This window comes from Mobula hypostoma, chromosome 13 (genome assembly GCF_963921235.1).
Source record: "Mobula hypostoma chromosome 13, sMobHyp1.1, whole genome shotgun sequence".
Lineage (NCBI taxonomy): Eukaryota > Metazoa > Chordata > Chondrichthyes > Myliobatiformes > Myliobatidae > Mobula > Mobula hypostoma.
This window is the reverse complement of record NC_086109.1, coordinates 60978396-60997529: the sequence shown is the minus strand read 5'-3', so window position 1 is coordinate 60997529 and position 19134 is coordinate 60978396. Positions and strand designations below refer to the sequence as shown.

The 19134-nt window shown below is 44.8% G+C and overlaps 1 protein-coding gene across 1 annotated transcript in view; it reads left to right on the top strand.

Annotated features, from left to right (window-relative positions):
* Window positions 1-7017: 7017 nt before the first annotated feature.
* LOC134355962 (mitochondrial adenyl nucleotide antiporter SLC25A23-like) overlaps window positions 7018-19134 on the top strand; it is a 45820-nt gene continuing 33703 nt past the window's right edge. The window contains exon 1 of the mRNA XM_063066519.1: window positions 7018-7086. Within this exon, the coding sequence (XP_062922589.1) occupies window positions 7042-7086 (45 nt within the window). The 5' untranslated portion in view covers window positions 7018-7041. The remainder of the gene's footprint in view (window positions 7087-19134) is intronic.

Here is a 19134-nt window from a genome sequence, read left to right as displayed (position 1 = left end):
GTGGATGCCCAAACTCAAAGGACGTGTCACAGATGCAGTCCTTTTTTGTATTTGTCAATTACGATAACAGGTTCCTGGTAAACCTGGCTACTGTGCTCCACTCATTACTACAGACTGGGAAGAAATGGCAATGGACAAAACAGTGTGACGTAGCTTTCAAAAAGACAAAGGAGGAAGTGACATCAGACACTGTACTCACACATCACGATTCACATCATCCAGTGAAGCTTCCCTGCGGCGCCTCACATTACGGTGTAGGTACAGTCATGTCACAGGTTATGAGTGATGGAAGTGAATGCTTCATAGCCTTCGCATCTCATTCCCTTACTGCTGTGGAGAAAAACAATCACAGCTTCACAGAGAGGCCTTGAGTGTGGGGTGTAAACCATTTCTACCAGTACCTGTATGGGAGAGAGTTAACCATAATACTGATCATCAACCACAAGTGTTCATTTTCAATCCACAGAAGGGTGTTCCACTGACAGCAGAGATGAGTTCTGTTTCTTGGAAGAGACAATTACAAGATCGAGTTCAAGGGGACAACTAAGAATGGAATGCTGATGGATTGTTCGGTATATCCTTGGAAGAGGGAATACCTGAATAATGTATAAGATGATACTCTACTTCTTCTGTTCTCCCTAATGCATATTAAAAGTTGCCCTATTATGGCAGAGATGATACAAAGGGAAATCAGAAAAGACCTCACGCTGTCTTCTGTGCAGCAGAAGTTCCAGCTCGCCCATGTTTATCAGTGTCTGGATGAACTTGCCCTTGACATGGATTGCCTTGTGTGGGGATTGAGAGTTGTAGTGCCATGCGAGCTGAGAGCTATGCTGATCAAGGAGCTATATGCCGGTCATCTAGGTGCGTTCAAAATGAAAGTGTTGGCTCGAAGCTGAGTGGGATGCCAACACATCCCGATGATGCCTAGAGCAGCGCCTCTCCATCCCTGGGAAATGGCCTGTGTTGACCTGGCGGAAGATTCATGTGGATCTTGCTGGACCATGCATGGGCACAATTTTCTTGGTAGTAGTAGATGCAGCTACTAAGTGGCCAGTAATGTTCTCAATAGCCTCTACTACATCCTCACACACTATTGTGATGAGATGCTTCTTCTCAAGGGCTCATATTCAAGAACACTTAGTCAGTGTCAATGGACCACAGCTTGTGGTGGGACAGTTTCAGCCATTTCTGAAAATGAATTGAATAAGAGATATTACATCTATACCATATCACCCAGCTACAAATGGCTTGGCAGAAAGGTTTGTCCAGAGGCTAATCGCAGCAGAACACACGACACTAACACTGAATCAGAAGCTCACCAATTTCCTGCTTGCATATCACAATGCAGCATACTCTACAACCGGCTACATCATTTCTGGGTTGTCCCTTGCGTTCATGTTTGGATCCCCTCAAACCCAATTTCAGATGACTATGCAGGACAAAGAGCTGAGACAAATTGGGGGCTCCTCAAACAAGGAGGTTCAATGTTTCACTCCCAGACAAGCAGTCCTGGCGAGGGACTACAGGGATGATCAAAAATGGGTACTTGGAAGGATTGAGGACAGAACAGAATGCTCTTCTACACTGGAGGTGACACATCCATCAGTTGAGGAGAGCAGAGACGTAGTTCCAATGTGTTAGCAGTGGGTAATAGAATTTTGTAGGATATTGGACAATTGTCAGAGCAGAAAAAAATCACTTCCTGCAGTCCCAGAGTTAACTCCTACAATCACCACGGAGGAAGCCCCAGAACCGCAGATTGTTTCACAGCTACAAGTCTCTCCCGCCAAGTAGAGAAAGACATTATTCCACAAGAGTAAGAAGTCCTGCACACCAGTTAAATCTTTAGGGCTGAATGAGACAGTTTAAAATGTACCAGAGCGAGATATGCCAACTAGTGGAGTGGTGCCGCAGCAACAACCTGGCACTCAACGTCAGGAAGACGAAAGAGCTGATTGTGGACTTCAGGAAGGGTAAGACGAAGGAACATACACCGATCCTCATAGAGGGATCAGAAGTGGAGAGAGTGAGCAGCTTCAAGTTCCTGAATGTCAAGATCTCTGAGGATCTAACCTGGTCCCAACATATCGATGCGGCTATAAAGAAGGCAAGACATTGGCTGTACTTCATGAGGAGCTTGAAGAGATTTGGTTTGTCAACAAGTACACTCAAAAACTTCTATAGACATACTGTGGAGAGTATTCTGACAGGCTGCATCACTGTCTGGTATGGGGGGGGGTGCTACTGCATAGGACCAAAAGAAGCTGCAGGAGGTTGTAAATTTAGTCAGCTCCATACTAACTTACTAGTATATACATATACCTATATTCATCTGTGTGCCATACTGTGATCCTTTGGCATGTAGTTTGCCAGTTTTGTAATTGTCCATAGCAACTACTTCAAGACTCAACATATGGAGGGGCTACTGCACAGGATCAAAAGAAGCTGCAGAGGGTTGTAAATCTAGTCAGCTCCACCTTGGGTATTGGCCTACAAAGTACCCAGTACATCTTTAGGGAGCGGTGTCTCAGAAAGGCAGCGTCCATTATTAAGGACCTCCAGCACCCAGGGCATGCTTTTTTCTCACTGTTACCATCAGGTAGGAGATACAGAAGCCTGAAGGCACACACTCAGTGATTCAGGAACAGCTTCTTCCCCTCTGCAGTCCATTTCCTAAATGGACATTGAACCCATGAACACTACCTCATTTTCAAAAAAATTATTATTTCTGCTTTTTGCATGATTTTTAATCTATTCAGTATACATATACTTTAATTAATTATTATTTTTTTCTTTTTCTATATTATGTATTGTTTTGAACTGCCACTGCTAAGTTAACAAATTTCGCGACACATGCTGGTGATAATAAACCTGATTCTGATTCTGATTTAGATACTATGCTGTGGATGTCTGTATAGTAGTTGTATTATATAGCATAATATGTATATAGTTGAGATGCATTATATATTGAGTTGGAGTTTAGAGCTAAGTTGCGTATTTAATATTTCAGTAATATTTAAGTAATATTGTAAATATCTTGTTTGATTAAGCATTGTTTGTTGTTCTCATAAGTCACTGTAAAAGTATGTGAATGGTATACGTCATCACGTCTCCATGTCATATGCGCGCGTCTCACTGAACTAAAATGAAGTAAACACATTTATCCCCGGGTTCCAATGTTTTTCTTTTGTTTAGTTTCTGGAGTTACAAAGCATAACAAATAAAGAAAGGAAAACAGTAAAAAAATTGAAAGTCAAAATAAAAAGTGTAGTGTTAAATCTGAATGAACAGAACATTGGTAATAATGTCATCTGTGACCAATTATGATGTTGCATGGTTTGATCTGATACCGACCACAGAGATGCAGTTGCAATGTGTTTGAAGTGGGTGATATATTTCTGTTGGATGTGAACAATTGGTGACTCAGATGGATTAGGTCAACAGTGAAAATTGCCCCGGCACTGGAAGTCAGGAATGAGGATAAGTTTTGGAAGAAATAAGAGTCTTCAGCTCCACTGTAAGAGCTGCATTTCTTCCCCATGGTGTTATATAGAATCTTCTTTTAATTCCCTGCCAGATAAGTTTTGGAAGAAATAAGAGTCTTCAGCTCCACTGTAAGAGCTGCATTTCTTCCCCATGGTGTTATATAGAATCTTCTTTTAATTCCCTGCCAGATTCCTGTCAGAGAAAGATGATTAGTTCTCTTTCCGCCACCCTTAATTGCACTGAGTTCCAGTTTGTAACTTCTCTCTGCTTAAGCAAAGAATTAAAAAATATCTGCACCTTGTGTCATTTGCTCTTCACTTTAAATTTGCCCCCCTGAACCTCCCAATGTATTTCATATACCTTATGTAAAGTAGTCACAGTCTGGTACACCTCCATCAAATAGTTTCCCTAGTCTAAACTTGAAGCCGAACATTTATCTCTGGAGCCAACTGAGTACATATTTTCTGCAGCCTCTGCATCACTTTCCAAAATTCAGGGGCCAGAATCCGGTGCAATACTTCTGCTGTGGCCTAACCAGTCCACCATCACCTCACCACTTTTCAAATTTAAGCCTCTATTTTTGACTCTCAGATCCCATTTCCTGTCAAAATCAGTATATGTCCCAGCTCCGGCTTACCTCTAAATATTTTAGTGTCATTAACTGAATCTGCTTGAAACAGTAACAACTGTCAGCTGAGCTTCAGGTTACCTGAAGGTTATCAATTACTCTTGGCAATTGTTTCAGTCCAGTGCCAAGTAGCTGCCTAGTTTTGAAGCAAATTAAACATTTAATTGGATCATAGCACTGAACATCCCATCTGTGTGTTACATACGACATTCAAACACTGACCAAGTACAACGTCAACCAACTACAGGTTCATAGGAAATGATAATGTGCAGTAAACCACATCCTTGTTAAAGAGTAACTGTATGCAAAAAGGTGTTGTTTAAGTGCTTTTTTTAGCTAGCAGGACATGAATTTACGAAATACATAAAGAGGGCTTGTCATCAGAGAGAGACATTGCAAAGAAGGACGCCGGTCTTTAAAACAGCTGTCCAGCTGGTTCCGGGCTCCTGCTTCTCCCCCAAAGGCCTGTGAAGGTTTTCCTATCAAATATTTTTCCAATTGCTCTTTGAATGATACTATTGAATCTACCTCCTCTGCATTTTCAGGCAGCACATTCCAGATTGTAACCACAGATTGCATGAAAGAATACTGCCTAGAAATTATATCCCATTTCTCAACACTTTGCAATAAAAATTGTGTCATACCTAGAGGGGAACATGATTTTGACCACGTCTGGGTTGCATCCTGCCTCTCTGGGCAAATTGATTGGGTTCTTTTAAGTCAATTCACGATCGTGATTTTCCTGCAATGTTACGTCACGCTTCGGCAGTCATGACATAAGTAGAAGCTTCAGATCCAGGCAATGACTGCTGGTTGACATTCATATACAAAATCTCCCTAGCAGAGCATCTCATTCAGACTGTCATGTGAAGGGTCCCTCATATTGCAAGAGGTACATTCAGCAATAAAAATAGAAAATGCTGGAAACACTCAGCAGGTCAGGTGATGTCTATGGAGCAAAAAACAGTGATAGCATCTCGGGCATCTCATCTGTCCTAGTATCAATTCATGTGTTCAAGCTTTAAGCAAAGTTTTTGTGGCTGTTGTTACCGTTGTTCCTCTCTGCACCCTGTGGCACATCAGGTGGCAACTATGCCATTTCTTCAGCACTTGTCTGCTTCTTTACGGGGCCGAGCTGCCAGCTCGACGCCCAACCCGAGCGCACAAGGAGCCAGCCGGGTTCAAACCCGAGACCACTCGCCTCCAAGTCCGGTGTGGATGCCACTACACCACTGGCCGCAGAATGTGTTAGTACATTAAAGAGTGTCTCTCTATGCAAGTCGTTAGTGTTTGTAGTGAATTTCTGGAGTGTGAGGAATCTTTGATTATAAAGTTTAAGTTCAACGTAATTGTTATTCAACCATACTCATGAATACAGCCAAACACAACAGAATTCCTCTGAAGACAGGGTGCGAGACACAGTACCAACAGCACACAGCACACATAGTTACGACAGCAGAAAAACACAGTTACAGAAAATAACATAGCCCAAGTCTCTGAGTGGCGTAGCCTGCAAATTGATGGTGCAAGGGAGGTTGACCTGGTCCAAAGTGTCTTCCATGGAGCGAGCGCTGGAGGGCAGTACCGAAAGGAGGGCCCAGTCCTCAACCCAGTGTGGATTCCGGCACGCATACAGAGGCCTCTGCTCTCTCCCACGCTATTTTTGGTGTCTCCGCTCCTGGGTGGCTGCAACAGGCAACACCATGGCATGCAGGCCTGGTCCATACCACAGCCGAGGCAACGCAGCTCCTCCCGCCATCGATCTCACCAACGAAGCAGTGAAGCAGACTGGAAGTATTCTACGTTACCAATATATTACAGGGTCTTGTGATCACAATAAAAAAGTCCAAGACAATCATTTGCACTGTTTGTTGGACTGTGCACGGCCTCTGCACAGCAACAGTACACAACAAGTCCAGATGACAACATGGCACAGAGTAAGTCCAACTCCATCGCTCTCACGCAACTTCCTGATGGGGCAGACCTGCACTACTTGAAGTTCTTCGTAGTCAGCAGCGCGTCTTGCGATTGAAAAAAAGCTGCAAAGTGAAAACCATGACACCTTTGGTTGGACCTGGAGAGGCTGCTGCGACCGTGTGTGCTGCCATCTTACCGGAAGGGACCGGATTATGTCGGCCGCTTTACTGAGGCGGCAAGGGTAAACAGAATCGATGGTGGGAAGGCTAATTTTTGTGATGAGCTGAGCTTTGTCCTCAACTCTCTGCAGTCACATGTGGTCTTAGGCAGAGCCGTTGCCATACCGAGCTGTGTTATTCCAGGTAGGGCTCTCCCTACGGTGCATCTATAGAATTTGGTGAGGGTCAGCAGGAACTTACCAAGTTTCCTTACCCTCCTCAGGAACTAGAGGAGTTGGGTGCACTTTCTTGGTCATGATGTCTACATGGCTTGACCAGGACAAGGTATTGGTTACGTTTACACTAAGGAACTTGAAGCTTTCAACCATATCCAGCTCAACACTATTGAAGGAAATGCACCCACCACCCAGACCAGCTCTTCTGTTTCAATGATATTATTGCTACTTATCGGGGTAACCTTCACCGTGCCTTACAGGATGGACAGTTGGAGATACCAAACTACTTTCAAAGCCAACGGGGTACAACTGCATGGTTTTAAAATTCTTTTATCAATTGGAGTGTTGCAGGAGGCCTCATGCCAATAGGTGACTTCCCACAGACATCGCCTAGCCTGCTGAGCAGGAGTTCCAGCACTTTTGCGTTAGGACCAGCTGTTTCTTGTTAAAATGCCAGGCACTACCTGAATTGAACTTGGGTCTCCTGACTGTTGGTCCAGGTCACTGACTGTTTGTCCACTAAACTTGGCAGCATGGTGCATGTTGCTGGTCAGTTATTACTGACTTCTTTCTCAGCATTATCCCGGCTGTGCAGTGGAGGCCACTTCAGTGAATGCCTTTGATCTCACTCACTGGCTGTACAGGAATTATGAATCAGGTACTGGTTATTATTCATTACCTCCAGCGTCATTTATTGTGACTTTATAGTCTCCACATGGTCTGCCTAAGGCACCATCAGTATTGATCCTGCCCACTCACCCAGGCTGGTTTTCGTAAGCACAGCACACTGTGCTGGCTTATTCACCCTGCCTCTATAGTGGACTGATGTCGGACCTACAATAGACTGGCTCACACTCCCTGACTCTATAGTGGACTGGTGTCGGACCTACAATAGACTGGCTCACACTCCCTGACTCTATAGTGGACTGGTGTCGGACCTACAATAGACTGGCTCACACTCCCTGACTCTATAGTGGACTGGTGTCGGACCTACAATAGACTGGCTCACACTCCCTGACTCTATAGTGGACTGGTGTCGGACCTACAATAGACTGGCTCACACTCCCTGACTCTATAGTGGACTGGTGTCGGACCTACAATAGACTGGCTCACACTCCCTGACTCTATAGTGGACTGGTGTTGGACCTACAAGAGACTGGCTCACACTCCCTGACTCTATAGTGGACTGGTGTCGGACCTACAAGAGACTGGCTCTGCGATGAACTGAAACTGCGGCCTGCTCCAGCTGCAGTGATGCCTGGCTTCGTGTCTTTCATAAACCTTCAGTTCTGCACGATGCATTTTTCTCTCTCCGCTCATTGGATGTCTGATGGTCTTTTTTTAAATGGATTCTTTTGGGGTTTCTTTGTTTTGTGGCTGTCTGTAAGGAGACGAATCTCAGGGCTGTATAATGTACACATACGCTGATAATAAATGTACCTTGAACTTTGAGCTTTGTACTCGTAAATACCAGCGGAGCTGCCTTTGAATATTCTGGCAGGTCTTTCCCACAATGTGGGCATCACTATGGTGCAGCAGGTAGAACCATTCATTATTCCTTCCCAGTTCCAGCAAGCTGGGTTCAATCCTGACCTCGGGTGCTGTCCGCGTTGGAATTTGCATTTTCACCCGGCGACAGAGTTTTCTCCTGGTGCTCTGGCTTCCTCCCATGTGTCAGTTGGCTGGTCATGTGGCCGTTGTAAACTACAACTGGTGTGCAGAAAAGTGGAGACATTGATGAGGGTCGGGGGGGGCAATCAAAGAGGATTGACGTGGGAATAGTGTCAATTTGTGCTTGATGGCTGGCATGCTTCAGTGGGCTGAAGGGCCTGTTTCTGAACTTTAATTCTCTACGTTTCTAATGTGTCAATGTGAAATTCTGATAACATGCTTCCAGTCTATCGAGGTTTTGTTGGCCCATCTTTGCCCAGTTAAGGTGACCTGTGAGACTGCCCGGCTGGTAATGGGGACGACTGGCCTTTGTGTTGCTCTGCCCACACCATTTCTATTCACGTCAGTAAAACTCTGTAAGTTTGCAGTTTACTTTTCATCAAAGAATGAGTCAGCCAGCACAAGTTTCAAGGAATGTGCTCACCTTCCACTACCTAGGCTCTTCCGTTCATCAGATCATTCTCTGCAATCTTTGCCACTGCCAAAGGGGTTCCACCACCAGACATGACTTTCCCTCCTCTCGTTTCAGCGTTTTGGACCTTACATGATGCCATTGTCCACTCTTCTGTTCCTACCCAAATCTCCCCCCTCCTTGTGCCATTTCCCCTTGCAACACCAGGCAATGCAAAAGTTTTTCTTTCTACCTCTTCCCTTCCCAGCAACCACGGCATTGATGAGTCCTTCTAGGTGAAGCAGTGTTTCACTTTCACTTCTTCCAGGTTAGTGTACTGCATTCTCTGGAGAAACCAGACACAGTCTGGGTTTCGTGACCCCCAGCTTCCCCTTGCCTCCTACTTCTCCATTCCATTCTCGCTCTGACCTGTTGGGTTGTGGCCTCCTGGACTGTTACAATGAAACCTACAGCAAGACTGGGAAACTGTACCTCATCGTCCATCAGGGCATGGTGCAGCTTTCTGGACGGTATTGAACTCTATTGATCTTTTGATTTCCCTGCCTGCATCAAGCCACCTATCATTCGTTCACCTGGTTGTTGCACCTTACTGTCTGTCTGCTCTGCACTTTTTTTTTTTCTCCTTGTATCTCAGGGAGAGGTGAGCACCCCCAGCTGACCTGCTGGGTAAGTCTCCTCGCTCTGCGCTTCATACTCCCACATTCTAACTGCAGAGAGCTGTGTACACAGCTCAGCACATCACAAAAACCACCTCCCCTGCATGGACTCTGCCTACGCTTCTGGCTGCCTCGGTAAAGCAGTCAGCATAGTCAAAGACCCACCCGCCCTGGGCATTCTCTCCCCTCTCCCTGTTTGATCAGGTAAAAGACACAAAAGCCTGAAAGCACATACCACCAGGCTCAAGGACATCATCTGCCCTGCTGTTATAAGATTACTAAGTGGCTCCCTAGCATGATAAGATGAAGACCTGATGTTACAATCTATCTCATAATGACCTTGCATTTCATTATCTGCCTGCAGTGTGCTGTCTTTGTAAGTGTAACATTTTTGTCTGCAGTCTCTTACTGTTTTACCTTGTCATGTCTCAATGCACTGTTGTAAAGAATTGGTCTGTGTAAACTGGTACTCAAGGTAATTTTTTTCAAAATACCTTGGTACCTGTGACAACAATAAACTAATTTTCCTATTTGCTAATTTACAAGGTGCAGAGTAAATTTATCATAAAGTACATATATGTCACCATGCACAACCCTGAGATTCCTGCAAGCATACTCAACAAACTGCCGGCTGGTGGCGTAGTGGCATCAGCGCCGGACTTCGGAGCGAAGGCTCCCGCGTTTGAATCCACCCGGCTCCCTTGCACGCTTTCCATCCATGATGGGTTGAGCTAGCAACTTGGCCTCGTAAAACTAAGAAAGCCTGCTAAAAAAACGCCGTCATGACGGCGTCCCGATGACTCCACAAGGAGTCAAGGGCTTTCTTCTTCTTCTTTCTATACTCAACATATCTATAGAATAGTAACTACATCAGAATCAGTGAAAGATCAACTGGGGTGCAGAAGACAACACACTGTGCAAATGCAACCAGAAGAAACAGCAATATAAATAAATAAACAATAAATATAGAGGACATGAGATGAAGAGTCCTTGAAAGGGAACATTCCAATGATGGGGAAAGTGGAGTTGAGTGAAATTATCTCCTTTGTTCTAGAGCCTGATGGTTGAGGGGTAGTAGCTCTTCCTGAACCTAATGGTGTAAGTCCTAGGTTCTTGTGCCTTCTTCCTGATGGCAGCAGCGAGAAGAGAGCAAGACCTGGGTGATGGGGGTCCCTGATGATGGATGCTGCTGTCCTGCGACAGCATTTCATGTAGATGTGCTCAATGGTGGGGAGGGCTTTAACTGTGATGGTCTGGGCCGTTTTCACTACTTTTTGTAGAATTTTCCGTTCAAGGGCTTTGGTGTTTCCGGAACCAGGCTGTGATGCAGCCAGTCAATGTACTCTCTACTGCACATCTATAGAAGTTGATCAAAGTTTTAGATGCCGAATCTCCACAAACTCCTAAGGAAATAGAGTTGCTGTTGTGCCTTCCTCGTAGTTGCACTTACGTGCTGGGCCCAGGACAGATCCTCTGAAATAAGAACAGCGAAGAATTTAAAGTTGTTAATTTACTGCTTCACTCTAAGGGCTCCCATTCACTCATTGGTCAGATAACCATGCTTTCAGTTTAAGTTGGGAACCTCAATTTTACCCTATCAAAGATATTACCTCCCCCATCCTCCCTGCAGTTTCATGATTTTTTCTTCTTCCTTCTCAGCTCCAACAGATGCCACCTGACCTGTTTACTATTTCCAGCATCTTTGTTTCAATTCGTGCATGACTGGGTTGGTTATTAACCTTGACTAGAAAATGGAGTGTTTGCTGCCATTAATACTTGTGGAACAGATTCTGTACAAAATGGTTCTCAGGGTTTCCAGACATGAGGTCACATCTTGCGTTTATTTCATATAACCACAGAAATTGCTTTTGTTGTCTGTGTTATTCTTGGATCTGCAGGCTATCGAAATGTGACTTTTTTTTTGGTAGCTGGAGCGGTTAGCTCTTCAAAGCTGTGTGATGATCATTGCATTTAGAATAACTGAATGAAGTGGTCACACTGTGGACCCTGCTTTGAAGAGTCATGGCTCCTTAACTGAGGACTGCAACTGTTCGCAGGCCACACCCCTCCTCTGTGCCAAATCCCCAAGGAGACCAATTTCTCAGTCTCTCTAACATCTACCTGCCTCTCCTTTAATTACCCCAATGATCTGAGTGTATATGCACTCTGTGGCTACTTTGATATGTACCTCCTGTGTCGTTATTATGTACCACTGCGCATAGTCTCTATAATTCTCCAGGTTGGAGAACTCCAGAGACTCATCGCTCTGCCAAGATGACATTTCTGCACCCTTCAGTTTTAATTGACGGTCCTCTTGTGCCATAACTATAACCCCCATCAGACCCACTGATAGACTGGTAGTTGGTTGTCCATCGTGTCCACCGATGACAGGAAACCTGTGTGGGAGTGCTTTTAAAGTGGAAAAGACGTTTCACTGGGGTAGTTCCACTCTCTCGACCTCAGAAGTCCGGGTCCAGTGGCACCAACAAGAGCCACAAACTGGGGTCTTCCTTGGTTGCGGTGGATGACCGCGACATCTTCTGTACCTTCGCTCTCCATGGAGCATCGCAGTTGGATCTCACTGTAGATCTCATCCAGCCAATCCGCCAGAGCTGACTTTGCAGGCTAACACAGGCAGGTCCCTATCTCACCCTATCTCACCCGGGTATGAGGCTGCTGGTGTCCTCACCTGGTTTAGCCCGCCTGTCCCAGTGGTGTACTGGGAAGCAGTCGCGGTCACATGCAAACAGCTGTTTGGAGCCACAGGTGAGAGCTGAGTGTCTGGTGGCGACCAAAGGGAGTGAGCTGCCCCGACCTGGACATGGCAAGACTCTTCACCAGCTTTAGACAGTTGCAAGCTTTGGATCACAATGAATCAGAATTGATGCATGGAATGCACTTAAACTTGGCCAACCAAGTCCTTCGACAATCCTGAAGAGAAAGTGCCATCATTCACTTTTACCAAAACGAGGTACTGGTTTGATCTCAAGACGGAACATCTTTTATCTTTATATCTGTTATCGTTTATCCTTCTATCTGTCAGAACGCCTCTCGTCCTTTTCAGAATCAGAATTGCATTTATTATCACCAGCATGTGTCGTGAAATTTGTTAACTTAGCAGCAGCAATTCAAATGCAATACATAATATAGAAGAAAAAAATAATAAGTAAATAAGTAAATGTCCATTTAGGAATCCGATGGCAGAGGGGAAGAAGCTATTCCTGAATCACTGAGTGTGTGCCTTCAGGCTTCTGTACCTCCTACCTGATGGTAACAGTGAGAAAAGGGCATGCCCTGGGTGCTGGAGGTCCTTAATAATGGACATTGCCTTTCTGAGATATCACTCCCTAAAAATGTCCTGGGTACTTTGTAGGCTAGTACCCAAGATGGAGCTGACTAGATTTACAACCTTCTGCGGCTTCTTTTGGTCCTGTGCAGTAGCCACTCCATATGTTGAGTCTTGAAGTAGCTGCTATGGACAGTTACAAAACTGGCAAGCTACATGCCAAAGGATCACAGTATGGCACACAGATAGATATATGAGAGAGGTCATTCAGATCTGCCAGCTTTGCAGGCCAAGGTCCGTGGAGCCAGGTCAGGCTCACCCTGTATCTGAAGGTTAAAATGGCCCTGATTTGCTCAGCCTCTGGACCAGTAGGACTGGCTGAAAGTCATTGTATGTCACTCGTAGTTTGCTGCAATCACACCGTGAGGATAATTCATCTCCTCCCCGAGAAGTGAGCAACAGGCAGCACATCCACATCAGTTTGGCTGAATACTCCTGAGTGTTCATGGAATTTCGTCCGGTCTAATGGGTATGGCAGCACTCAATAAATGGATGGCTCCTACCTCCGACCTGACCTCTGACCTCTGTCCGACCTCTGCTCTGACCTCTATCCACCCTCAAACTTGCTGCACAAGTTGATAGGGTGGTTCCGAAGGCCTTCATTTGTTGGCCTTCATTAGTTGAGGTACTGAATTCAAGAACCATGAGCAAATGCTGCAGCTCTAGAGAACTCAGGTTAGACCAGTGTTCAGTTCTGGTTGCCTCGTTATAGAAAGGATATGGAAGCTTTAGGGAAGGTGCAGAGGAGAGCCATGAGTACCTCAACTCACCTCCTGTTGCTCCAAACATTACCTCATGGTAATGTTCTTGAAACCCTGGATTAGCAAACATCTTTTATGAGGAGAGGTTGAACAAGCTGGGTACCTTTCTCTTTGGAACAGCAGAGGATGAGAGGACACTCGATAGGGTAGTACAGTATAAGATTATAAGAAGCATAGACAGACCAGACAGCCAGCATCGTATTTATTTATTTAGATAAGTGCAGAATAGGCCCTTCCGGCCCTTTGAGCCATGTCACCCAGCAGCCCCCCAATGCAATCCTAGCATAATCACAGGACAACTTACAATGACGATTTAACCTACCAACCCAGTCTGACTTTAGAGTGTGGGAGGAGACTAGAGCACCCGAGCGAAACCCACGCGGTCACGGGGAGAACGTACAAACTCCCTATAGGCAGTGGTGGGAATTGATGGTGCCAGTGGTGGTCACTGGCACTGTCAGGTGTTGTGCTAACCACTATGCTACTGTGCCAATGGCCAATATTAGAGGACGTCCTTTCAGGTGATTGGGGGGGAGTTTAGGGGAGATGTCAGAGTTTTAAAACCAGCGAGTGGTAAGTGCCTGGAAAACACTGTGGGTCTGGTGGTAAAAGCGGAGACTTTACGGACGCTTCAGAGACTCAGACAATTCTTCTTCTTCATGTGCCTTGCGCGTTACACGCTTGGGTGATCATTGGCTCTCCACATCGAACGATCCCTCGCAGCATCAATGATATCTCGCACACTTAGATCTGTTAGTTCTTTCACAGTGTCCATATATTTTCTTCTTTGCCTTCCTCTTCCACGTTTCCCAGGGATACGGCCTTGTAATGTAAGGCATTTTATTTCTCCCTTTCTGATGACATGGCCCAGGAAATTTAAGTTTCCCCTCATTTAATGTTCTCATTAAAGATCTTTTTGTATGGGCACGTTGGAGTACTGTCTCATTAGTTACCCTATCTCTATATGATGTTTTCAGCATTCTTCTAAGAAACCACATTTCTGTTGCTTCCAAGTTTCTTTGGAGTTCTGGTGTTATAGTCCATGTTTCGGAAGCATACAGCAAGATTGACCAGATGTAACATTTTAGTAGCCTCAGACACATAGATGAATGAAAATGGAGGTTTGTGGTATGTGGAGGAGGGAAGGTTCAGGTTGACTATGGAGTAAGTTTAAAGATTAGCACAACATCATGGGCCGAATGGCCTGTACTGCGTTCTACCTTTAGACTGATGGAGCCATCTTCCCACTGAAGTTGATCAAGTGACTCCATGCAAAGCTTTGTGCTATGATGGGCTTCTCCAGGCCCCCAGACGACTCACTCAAGCATTCATGCTCCCAGACTTTGCCCGAAGTATCTCAAAGTTGCATTATTTAACTGTGGGCCACCTGGTCCTCTAGATAGAGCAGGGGTACCACGCTGGGTTGCTACTGCCCTCCAGAGTTTGCTCAATGGAAGACAATGCAAAAGTGTGTTCGTCTGTGGCTGCACTTGTTCGAAATGAGGAACTGCTGTGGTCTTGTTCTCGCAGAAACGTGGCTCCAGCACAACATCTCGTGCACCATGGATGTGCAGGCCATGACACGTGGGGAGTGGGGCTACGTTATTTTTTATATTATAATTTTTTGTATCTATGTTTTGCTGGTATCATAATTATCTGTGCTATGTGCTGTGTGCTGTGTGTGATTGTTGGTACTGAGTCCCGCACCTTGGCCCTGGAGAAGCAGGGTTTCATTTGGCTGTATTCATGTACATGGTTGAATGACAATTAAACTTGAACTTCCGATGGTCTCCCCCTTCTGGGAAGTCATCTGGTCACATTGTGGGAAGTTCTGATGCCTCACTGCACACGGACCCTGTCCCAAAGGTTTTTGTGCTCAGAACCTCTGCCGCAGGATACGGATAACACCTGCAGTGAGGCAACAGCTTCAGGTTCTGGCCCATCATAGTTTGGTACAGCTTTATAATGTCCCTCAGCCTCCTCCACTCCAGGGAAAACGGACCCAGACTGTCCAGCCCCTCCTCATAATGAAAGCATTCCATCCCCAGCGACATTCCTCTCATCTCCACTGCTCTGAATGATATTCCTCTTCAGTTGGTCCTTATCTTGGACCCCTCCCCCCTCCCCTCACCTGATCGGCTGGGCAGAGGTGACGTGCTGTGATGTTAAGTGCTGGCTGATGCAGTGGTGAGGTCACATAGGCACTGTCTGTGTGCTCAGAGGTTTCCATTGTGAGATACCCTTTTCATCCACCCACTGTGTAATCGCCACTCAGTCAGCTTCAGTTACCAACAACATAGCGACGGAAGTGCTTTTCGGGTGCTTTGAAGGTTTCAGCATGAATTTTATCCGGGAGTGTCTGGGGTGGAAACTACCATTTTCGGTTACCATCCCAATGAATTCCATTTTCTTTTACTTAAATTCTAAATCAGTGCTTTTCGACACTGATGAGGAGGTAACAGTTTTTGGTTTTATTTTGATTTGATTCTCGCGAGCTCTTTGTGAGGCTGAATTTGCATTGATGGTTGTGTGGATTAAGCTGATTTAACGTCTCAGAGAGGGAGAGCTTTATGAAAAGTGGGTGGATCAATATTGATTAATGTTCAGCAGACTTGTAAGGCAGCTACTTCATCTTTCCTTACAGGAGAAGTGTTACACTGTATGCTAAGGCCAACTCATGAGGGAATATATTGATTCAATTCATTGGTAAGATGATCAAGGGTAATTTATTTAATCTACATTTTCGTATTTCCTTACAACATAGAAGAAGGCTACTACATAAGCTTCTTCTTCTCTGCTGGATTTCAGGTTTCAGAATGGTCCGAGAATCCATGAAGACTACCCCGTTATTCCTTTTTCCGCTCTATTGATGACGTATGTCGGTGCCAGTAGCCCAATTCTGGTTCTGATTTTATGCAAGTTTCAGCTCACAGAGCAGCACACATTTTCCCTGTATGTCATTTTCTCTCATTCACATCAATTCAACCCAAATTTTGCCTACACAACTAGAGTTAATGCACAGTGGTCAAATAACCTGATGGGGCTTTTAGGAACAAGACAGCGAGTTATGGTAGTAGCTGTGGTATTTTCAGATAAGAGGGAGTTTCCAAGTTTCAGTTCTAGAACATAGAACATTACAGGTTTTTCGACTCACAATGTTGTAACGACATTTTAACCTACTCTAAGATCAATCTAACATTACTCTCCATTTTCCTATCATCCATGTGCCAATCTAAGAATTTCTTAATGCCCCCTAATGTATTTGCCCCTACCACCAACCCTGGCAGGGCATTCCACGCACTCACCACTCTCTGTGTGAAGAGCTGACCACAGATACGTCCTCTATATCACCTTAAAATCATGCCCCCTTGTATTAGCTGTTTCCGCCCTAGGAGAAAGTCTCTGGCTCTCCACTCTATCAATGCCTCTCATCACCTTGTACATCTCTATCAGCTCACCTCCCACATGATCTGCTCCTATCCCTCCCCAAGGCTATCGTAAAGGTCAGCGAGTTGTGGTGGCTGTCTCCAAAATGTTCTCCCACTGACAGATTTGACACCTGACCTTGCTGAGCACCAAATCCAACATGGCCTCTCATCTAGTTGGTCTGTCTACATATTGAGCAGGAATCCTTCCTGGACACAACTAACAAATTCTGCCCCATCCATCTAGGACCATATTGTTTTTATTATGCACTTTAATGTCTTAGACTTGGATACTGAGTGAAATTTCCTGTTGGCACAGATCATGGAGCTGTAGGTAACATATAGCATGATCATGATGGACTTCAAAGGGGCGCTGAAGGAAATTAAAATCCAACACCCAAAATGTGAAGGTTGACATGATTGGTGGGAAGTACAAACAGAAACAATACAAGGCAGTGTAACTACAGAAAGACAATGGCTTATTTGTGCTCGTATCTTCAAAGCAGTCCTTAACGCATGTGAATTTCCAGACCTATACAGTTCAAAAATCAGAAAATCTCATGTGGATAGGATAGTGAAGGAAGCTTTTGGTATGCTGGCCTTTATAAATCAGAGCATTGAGTATAGGAGTTGGGATGTAATGTTGAAATTGTACAAGGCATTGGTAAGGGCAAATTTGGAGTATTGTGTACAGTTCTGGTCACCGAATTATAGGAAAGATGTCAATAAAATTGAGAGAGTACAGAGAAGATTTACTAGAATGTTACCTGGGTTTCATCTCCTAAAGTTACAGAGAAAGGTTGAACAAGTTGGGTCTTTATTCTTTGGAGTGTAGAAGGTTGAGAGGGGACTTGATAGAGGTATTTTAAATTATGAGGGGGATAGATAGAGTTGACGTGGATAGGCTTTTTCCATTGAGAGTAGGGGAAATTCAAACAAGAGGACATGAATTGAGAGTTAAAGGGCAAAAGTTTAGGGGTAACATGAGGGGGAACTTCTTTACTCAGAGAGTGGTAGCTGTGTGGAACGAGCTTCCAGCAGAAGTGGTAGAGGCAGGTTCAATGTTGTTTAAAGTTAAATTGGATAGCTATATGGACAGGAAAGGAATGGAGGGTTATGGGCTGAGTGCAGGTCGGTAGGACTATGTGAGAGTAAGAGTTTGGCACGGACTAGAAGGGCCGAGATGGCCTGTTTCCGTGCTGTAATTGTTATATGGTTATATGGTTAAAATTAGACTAAGCCTAATTAAGGTACCTGTTCAGTGCTGGCTGGAATATGGTATTGTAACTTCGGATTCATTAGCTGTGAGGAGGGATTTACGTCAGTGATTTGAGTAAGGTAATGCAGCATAGAACCAGGCCCTTCAGCCCATCTCATCCATGCTTAGCAAGGCATCCATTAAACTCATTCCCTTAGCCCACATTTGTACCGTATCCCTCTAATCCTTTCCTCTCCAGAAACTCAGCAGCAGAAGGACTTCCTAGGGCTACAGATGTATCACCGACACTAATCCCATCGCAATGGATGTGGGCCGAAAGCTGCACTTTGCTGTCATACGTTTTTGTGAAGTGTTATTTTCTATAAGAGTCAGGTTTTCTGCTTAAAGCAAAAAGGATAAGGGATGATTTTACAGAGGTAATTCAAACATGATGCTTAGATAGAATATGCAAAGAGAAATTGGGCCTGCTGGCTGTGGGTCTGATATCAGGAGGGAAAAGATTTAAACAGAGCCAGAGGCAACATGAGGGAAAACAATTTCAGGCAATGCTTGGTACATATTTGGAAAATAAAAATGGGTTTGAGAACTGTTGTCAAAAAGGAAATGGGGTAAAATCTGTGGATTGGGAGGAACGGAGAACTCTATATCAAGATATTCTATGGCAGGAATTAAGAAAATGCAGAGGAACCCAGAACCCAGAGAAAACCCCAGTGGTTTGATCACATCTCAGTGAATTAGCTTGCACGGAAGAGAGTGCTGACTGCCCAAAAGTACTGAGAAATGTTACTTCTTGCAGCATTTCCTCCTTTACTTCTTATAAGTGCACAGGAAACTTTCCTAACCTGCCAATTAATCCGTGATAAAGATGGCTAAACCCTTAATATGTTTGTTCTCTTCTCTCTCCCCCCACCCCGGTCTCTCTCCCTGCCTCTATATCATTCATCATTCTTTCCGAGTATCCCCTCTGCCCCTTTCCCTCTCTCTGACTCCCTTTCTCTCCCTCTCTCTTCCTCTTCCCCCTCTCTCTTTCACTTTCCCTCACTCACTGTGCTTGTTAGCCATTTCTCAAGTTTCCAATTCTTCCTGGTTTATGATAATGATTACTTAATGTCCCACAACTGCATCCAAACCCCATCCACAAAAATAGATGCAAAGTATTCATTCAGAACTTTACAATCTTCTTAAAGTTGCCGGCTCATGTTGCCATTTTGACCTC